This window comes from Marmota marmota, unplaced genomic scaffold (assembly GCF_001458135.2).
Source record: "Marmota marmota marmota unplaced genomic scaffold, marMar, whole genome shotgun sequence".
Classification (NCBI taxonomy): domain Eukaryota; kingdom Metazoa; phylum Chordata; class Mammalia; order Rodentia; family Sciuridae; genus Marmota; species Marmota marmota.
The window spans coordinates 1,284,534-1,292,100 of NW_026000079.1; the positions used below are offsets into that span (position 1 = coordinate 1,284,534).

General features: G+C 57.8%; 1 protein-coding gene across 1 annotated transcript in view; it reads left to right on the forward strand.

The window, feature by feature from the left end:
- Nucleotides 1-327: 327 nt before the first annotated feature.
- Nucleotides 328-7,567, forward strand: part of Insrr (insulin receptor related receptor) — a 19,496-nt gene continuing 12,256 nt past the window's right edge. The window contains exons 1-5 of the mRNA XM_015502642.2: nt 328-470; nt 609-766; nt 877-1,529; nt 5,013-5,564; nt 7,418-7,559. Coding sequence (XP_015358128.1) covers nt 1,445-1,529; nt 5,013-5,564; nt 7,418-7,559 — 779 coding nt within the window. The 5' untranslated portion in view covers nt 328-470; nt 609-766; nt 877-1,444. The remainder of the gene's footprint in view (nt 471-608; nt 767-876; nt 1,530-5,012; nt 5,565-7,417; nt 7,560-7,567) is intronic.

Sequence of the window (7,567 nt, forward strand, 5' to 3'; positions counted from 1 at the left end):
GGGGCCCCCGAGCCGGGTAGGGCCAGGCGAGCAGGACTGGCATCGATCGCCATCCTGACAGGAGCATCGATTTCTTCACGGAGAAATTAATAGACCTTCTCTTAGCTCTTCGGACGCGGGAGCCGCCCGCGGGTGGAGCTGGGGACGCGTCAGCCCTTGGAGGCTGCGCACCTGGAAAGCCCCGGGATCCCCAGCACCCACGGAACCAGAAGGCAGGCCCCAGTCTTTCTCAGCACCCAGCCTTGGCATCTGCAAGATCCCGTCAATCTCAAGACCAGGAGAGGGAGGGGAGAGGGAGGAGGAGGGACTTTGGGGAAGGAGGTCGACAGGTGCCCAGGCAGCGGGGGAAGGAAATCCTCCTCGAGGCCACCAGTTTTCCTCGCTGCCAGGGCCTCTGCACGGACGGCCCCCCAAGGTCCCCGACACAGGGCTGCACAGATAGACCAACCGAGCAGCCTGAATTCACTAAGGTGAGCGTGCAGAGGCGGAGCCTCCCAGGGTGATCGCCCTCTTTAAGGGACCGAGGACAAGTGTGGCCCTGAGGCTGAGAGAGGCTCTGTGAGGCGCGGGCTTGAATATTCAGGAGACACTGTCCACCTCCTCGCCAGGTTCCAGCAGTCTCCTCCGGGTCGAGGCTGTTCGGAGTGACCCCGCAGGTGTCAAGGCACCTGTTGGTAGAATCCAGAAACACCTCTCCCCCAGGACACGCGGGTGCTGTCGGTCTGTCCGGCTGTGTAGGTCCACTTGGAGGAATTCTGCAGCAGAGGTGGCAGCAGGGCCGGGAGAGGACCCGGGGCAGCCGGAGGAGGGCTGGGGGAGCTCGGTTCTTGCCTCTCCCCCACCCACCCCCGTAATTGGACCTTATTTCCCCAACAGATCTGTGCCCCTCAGTTGTCAGGCTAAATATTTTGGCTTAGCGGGAGGGGCGGAGAGACGGGAGAAGTCCCCGCAAGCCAATCCGTTTCGGCTGGGCGCGGTCGGCGGGCCCGCCCCGGGAGATATTGCTGGAGCGCGGCCGCTCGCGCTGGCAGAGTGTGCCCAGGAGGACAGCGGAGGGACACGACGCTCGGCCTCCCCGGGGCTCTCCCTGGGCTTGCGCTCCGCCTCACCTCGGAGGCCTCGGGCCGCTCTTGAACCTTGTGTCACTTTCTCCCTTTGGGGGCCTTTCTGAGGCTCTCCCTGTCACTGCGTCTCTGTTCCCATCTCTCTGTCTCTGGAGTCACACGGAGTCCCTAGTCTCCAGCAGCCCGTCACTGGTGTGTCTGTGGTCGCATTTCCTCCTCTGCCTCCAGCTGTCAGAGGGGGGATTCCTGCTCTCCCTGCCCTTTCCCTTCCCCTCCTTTCGAAGCCTGGGTCTTGGCGTCCTTTAAGGTGGTCAGACCCTTCTCTTCTCTGGAGCCACCTGGAGGAGGGCCAAGACGGAACACAAGCCAGGGCTGGGACCATGGCAGTGCCTGGTCTGTGGCCCTGGGGAGCCTGCCACCTTATGATTCTCCTCTCCTTGGGATTTGGCCTGGATACACTAGAGGGTGAGTCCCCAGCATTGTCTCCCAGACCTCCATCTCCCTCCCAGAGAGCTGGGAAGCCAAACAACTGAGCCTCCGGCTGGAATGCATCTTATTCTTTACTGCAATGTGAAGACTTAGGTCAGCTCTCAGAAGGACTTCCCATTGGGAAAAACAGTTAGTGGTCTACATAAAAGTGTTTTGTTTTTTTTTTTCTCAGCTCCCTAGGAGATGAGGACTTGGAAATGGGATAAATAGATGTCTTCCATTCCAGTTTGTGAAGTCATGATCCTTGTAAAATCTGTATGAGAACCATAAATGAGGCTGTAAGAGTGTGAGGTCATTTGTGGGGCCATGGAATGGGAAGGTACAAGGCTGGGACAGGTAGCTGAGAACCAGGCGCTATTAAGTAACTGAATGTGCAGGCGGGAAACAGGCTCAGTCAATGGGGCAGTAAACCTAGACAGGTCCCGAGCTCCTGCATTCAGGGCCCTGTCCCTTGTCCCCCACTCTTAGGACCTGTCTGCTGTAGGGAGAGGGACTGGCTCTGGGCAAGAGCTGCCTTTCCTTAGTAGGGATCAGAAGCTGGGGTGTGACCTTGAAGGCAAGTGGCCCTCATGGGCACAGCAGGGGATCAATGGGGGGAGGAAAAGGAGCAATGGGGGGAAGAGTCAAGGGGGAAAGAATAAGTGGGATCCCCTTCCTCAATCCCACCATCCTCCTCCAGACTGAGGGAGCTCAGGAATCTATTGCTCTGTGCCTGCCTGAGGGTCTCATGATGTCCTTGAGACTGGGGGCCCCCAGGGGCAGGGGAGAGCCTCCCCTTCCTACAGAGACAGGGGAGTGATGCAAATGGGTAGGGGTCGGGGGGTCCCCTGAGGGATGCTAGTCCCAGAGTCTCTGCCTGCAAACCACAGTGCCCCTCCACTGAGCCCCCTCCTCTCCCCCTCCATTGCTGTGCCAGGACAGGGCCCAGTGGATGCCAGATGGGAACACAGTTGTCAGGGCAGGAGCATGTCCCTGGGTGGGTGGGGTCAGTGTTTGGTCAGGGGACACAGATGCTGCGTTCCCAGTGCACTCTGCAGAGCTGTGTCTTGAGGGAAGGCAGGGGTTAATTTGCAAAGGTCTTAGATTTGTTTTTCCAAATGACTCCCATCAGGGGAGCCCTAGAGAGGCAGGGGCATGATGGGAAGTGGGCGCCTGAGAGAACCCCCCATCTGCCTGGCAGAGCCTGATTGGCCTTCTCCTGGAGGGCTAGAAGTGTCTTCCCATTCTCTGCCTCCCTTTGGTGTGTGTGCGTGCGCGGCTGCCTGAGCCCAGACACACACACACACACACACACAGCTGCTGGGCAGAGCCAAGCTCAGGTCCACTAATAACCATGTGAAGAAGGTGGGAAGCAAGCCCCTGGGAGCCAGCCTCCCCTGCCCCTGCCCCTCTAACAAACCATCACCAAATGAGCCTGGACAGTGCGTGTGATGTTGCCGCAGCGCCAGGTGGGAAGGGAGGCAGCAGAGGCTGGACAGGTCAGCTGGACCAGACTTGCAGCTTCAGCAAGGGGAGCCACGCAAGGCCCCTTGGGGGAAACTGAAGCAGGCATCCAGCCCCTACAGGGGAAGAGCCCCAAGTGCCTTGGGCGACAACGGGGAGTAGACCTGGGGCCAGTCTGAGGAAGGCAGGCATTCTGGGTCCCCAGGGAGGGAGGGATGTGGGATGCAGATGCCCATGGTCCACAGTCCCCAGGAGCCCTGTTGTTCCAGCCCTGCACTGGGCATCATGGGGCATGCAGAGCTGACTCCTGGGCCCCATCCTCCCTGGAGGGGGTGATGGAGACGCAGACAACAGTGTCAGGTGATGCCCCAGGTATGCTCTTGACTAGCCTTGACAGACTAAGTGCAGCTAAGCCCGAGGGGGAAGTGAGTGACTGAGGATCAGAGGGTTAGGAGGAGCCTTGGCCTGGGCTGTGCAGGACAAGGACTGAGGCTGGAGACAGGAGTGGGATCAGGTAATCTACACCCAGAGTGTCGGGCCCAAGAACTGAAATGTGAGCTCTGGCAACGGGAGCCATGGAGTGTCCTTCAAGGGTAAGCCAAGGCAGGAGCCAGGCAGAGAAGGTAGGATGTAGGCGTTGGGCATGGGGACACATGCCTCTAATGTCAACAACTTGGGAGATCGCGACAGGATGATTGCAAGTTCAAGGCCAGCCTGGCCTGAGACCAGCCTGAGACCCTGTCTCAAAATTTAAAAAAAAAAAAAAATTTAAAGGGCTGGGGATGTAGCTCAGTGGTAGACTGCCCGCCCTTGGGTTATATCCCTAAGACCACGAAAAAAGGGGGGGGGGCATGAAGCTCAGTGCTCATTGCTTCCCAGCCTCAGGATTCAATCACTTGTCAAATATTTATTGAGTGCCAGTTTTGTGTCAGGCACTCTACCGTGCACTAGGATCCAGCGATGAATTAAGCAAAGATCACTGCCCTATGGAGCTTACAATAAACAAAATAAATAAAGTAGATTATATATTAACCAGAGTTGAGAGCGCTAGAGAAAAATTAAACAGGGGATGGAGGGTGGGTAGTGTCACAGTTTTTAAAAGGATGGTCACTTATGAAGGTGAGGAAACCATGTAGGTGGAAGAGTGTTCTACCTAGAGGGAACAGAAGGGACAGAGACCCTGAGGCAGGAGTTTGGCTGATTGTTTGAGGGACATCCAAAAGGTCAAAGTGGTTGAAGGAGAGAAAGAAAAGGAATGAAATCAGGGGGTTAAAGGGGCCTAAACTGCAGGGCTTTGACCTTTACATAAGCAAGATGGGAGTCATGGGAGGTGGGGCTCAAGCAGAGGAGGAGTGTGGTCCAACGGTGTCTTGGGGTCACCATGGCATTAGAGTGGAGAACAGCACAGAGAGGCCAGGCAGAAGCAGGAAGGCAATTTTGGAGGCTGTAGATCCAGAATAAGATGATGGTGGAAACCGCGAGAGTGGTGATCAGTGGTCAGGTTCTGGACATATATAAAATATGAAGCCCACAGAACATAGAGGGAGGGAAAGAAAAGTTAAGGGTAGCCAGACACCGCGGCACCCGCCTGTCACCCCAGTGACTCAGGAGGCTGAGGCAGGAGGATTGAAAGTTCGAGGCCAGCCTGGGCAATTTAGTGAGACACTGTCTCAAAGTAAAAAATAGAAAGGGCCGGGGATGTGGCTCGGTGGAGCACGCCTGGGATGAACCCCTAGTACCCCAAAAAGAAAAAAGGTCAAGCAGGACTGCAAGAGCGAACTTGCTATTGACGGTGACAGGAAGTAGGTTTGGAAGCGGAAATCAAGGACTCACTTGTGGCTATAGTGGCTGGTGAGCCCTCTGAGGCCCTGGGAGGAGGCCACCCCTGCCCAGAGCAGAGCCTGACACCATTTGGTGTCCGGCAGCGCAAGTGGTTCCCTTAGCCCAAAGCAGCCAGGGGCGACAGGGTGCCTGGCCTGGGATGCACTCACTGTCGCATGCCATGTGTGCCCACAGTGTGCCCCAGCCTGGACATCCGCTCAGAGGTGGCGGAGCTGCGGCGGCTGGAGAACTGCAGCGTGGTGGAGGGCCACTTGCAGATCCTGCTCATGTTCACGGCCACGGGGGAGGACTTCCGCGGCCTCAGTTTCCCCCGCCTCACCCAGGTCACCGACTACCTCCTGCTCTTCCGCGTCTACGGCCTGGAGAGCCTGCGGGACCTCTTCCCCAACCTCGCGGTGATCCGGGGGGCGCGCCTCTTCCTGGGCTACGCGCTGGTCATCTTCGAGATGCCACACCTGCGCGACGTGGGGCTGCCCGCGCTGGGGGCTGTGCTGCGCGGGGCTGTGCGCGTGGAGAAGAACCAGGAACTCTGCCACCTGTCCACCATCGACTGGGGACTGCTGCAGCCTGCGCCCGGTGCCAACCACATCGTGGGCAACAAGCTGGGCGAGGAGTGTGCAGACGTGTGCCCAGGGGTGCTGGGAGCCGCTGGTGAGCCCTGTGCCAGGACCACCTTTGGTGGGCACACGGACTACAGGTGCTGGACCTCCAGCCACTGTCAGAGAGGTGGGTGTGGCACAGAATATGACCCCGGGGCACAGGGAAGCAGGGCCTGGTGGGCCAGGGTGGCCACAGGATGGTGCAGGTGGGTACCTACTGCCACTGATTTAATCTTGTCTGATGAGGCAGGTACTACAGTTATTCCCATTTTACAGAAAATGAAACCGAGGTTCAGGAGAGTTAAGTAACTGATGTAGCAACTAGGAGTAGATATAATATGGCATCAAAGCCAGGCCCCGTGGTATATTAAAAGAGTTAGGAGGGGGGGCTGGGGATGTGGCTCAAGCGGTAGCGCACTTGCCGTGGGGCCCGGGTTCGATCCTCAGCACCACATACCAACAAAGATGTTGTGTCCACCGAGAACTAAAAAATATATATATTAAAAAAAAAAAAAGAGTTGGGGATGTAGTTCAGTGGTAATGTGCCCCTGGGTTCAATCCCCAGTACTGGAGGCAGGATCAGCATCAGGTAGTCATGGAATAGGTCATGGACAGGTACAAACAAGGCAGGCATGGGACAGTGGGGAGAAAATATGCACATATGGACAGAAGACTGAACAGGCAGTCTTAGGACAAAGCCAGGTGGCTGGGTCCAGGTCTCAGCTGTACTGCTTACTGGCTGTGCCTCAGGCCCCTCTTCTGTAAAGGGATCCCAGGGTTGTCAGGAGAGGTGAGTTCCACAGAGTACTAGAGAAGCGCCTGGGCCACCGTAGTGGTTCTGGTTCATAGTAAAAGTGGCCGCGTGCTAAGTGCAGCGGCCCACACCTATGATCCCAGGGACTGGGAATCCTAAGGCAGCGGGACTGCAATTTCAAGGCCAGCCTGGGCCACTTAGTGAGACCCTGTCTGAAAAAAAAAAAAAAATTAAAAGGAGGGCTGGGGATGTAGCTCAGTGGTAGAGCACCCTGGGTTCAGTCCCCAGTATGAAAGAAAGAGAGAGAGAGAGAGAGAGAGAGAAAAGAAAAAGAGGGAAGAAGAAGAGGAGGAGGTAGAAGAGAGGAGGAGGAGGAGAGTATTTATGGAACAGAGGAAAGGAGTGGAGAAGAGAGGGAGGAAAGGAGGAGGGGTGCTAGAGGAGGGGAAATGAAAGTTAGGGGGAGGAAGGAAGACTTTTCGGAAGCCGGAGCGCTAGGAGTCTCTTCCAGACAGTTCATGGAGGTCAGTTCCTCTCACCTCCTTGGCCTCCGCATAAGGGCAGGCGAGTAACCGGATCCCTGCTGTAGCGGAGGCCACTTCCCTGAGCCTCCCTGTTGGCTGTAAACACAGCTGTTCCAAGCCCTCTCGTGTACAGTATCAACAGACCCTGGCTGACCCCACCCCACACATGGCTCCCAGACACCCAGCTGCCCCGGTGCCCATCCAGGCTCTGTGTCCCTGGCACTGAACCCACCTCTGCTGCTGCGGCTGGGGCCACCCCCTGCCCCGGGGGAGGGGGAGCTGGAGAGGGAGGCAGAATGGGCAGGGCATGGACACATGAGGGGTGGTGACCCCTCCCTCCACACGCTCCCAAGCCCACCTTGGCCCTGGCCTCACTGCTCAGGAAAGACCAGCTGGTTCATCCTGGCACGGTGCCCAGCGATGATGTGGGCACCAGGCCTAGACAGGACAGCAGGCCGGAGAGCAGCAACCCTGATGGGCAAGGTCACCCCTCTGTCCTGAGTTCTAACACCCCCAACTGGACACCGTGGGAGGTGGAGAGCCAGAGAGGAGTGATGGTCCTTGTCCTCAGAAGACCCTGTCGGAAGGAAACCGGTGTCACTGAATCAGAGGAGGCAAGCTGAGAGTGCCATGGGGTCAGGCTGGCATAGGGTGACAGGGCTGAGAGGAGTGGTGAGGTCTGACCCAGCTCTCTGCCCACAGTGTGTCCCTGCCCCCAAGGCCTGGCCTGCACGGCCGGGGGCGCCTGCTGCCACGCCGAGTGTCTGGGGGGCTGCAGCCGGCCTGAAGACCCTGGGGCCTGCGTGGCCTGCCGCCACCTGTACTTCCAGGGAGCCTGCCACCTGTCTCTTA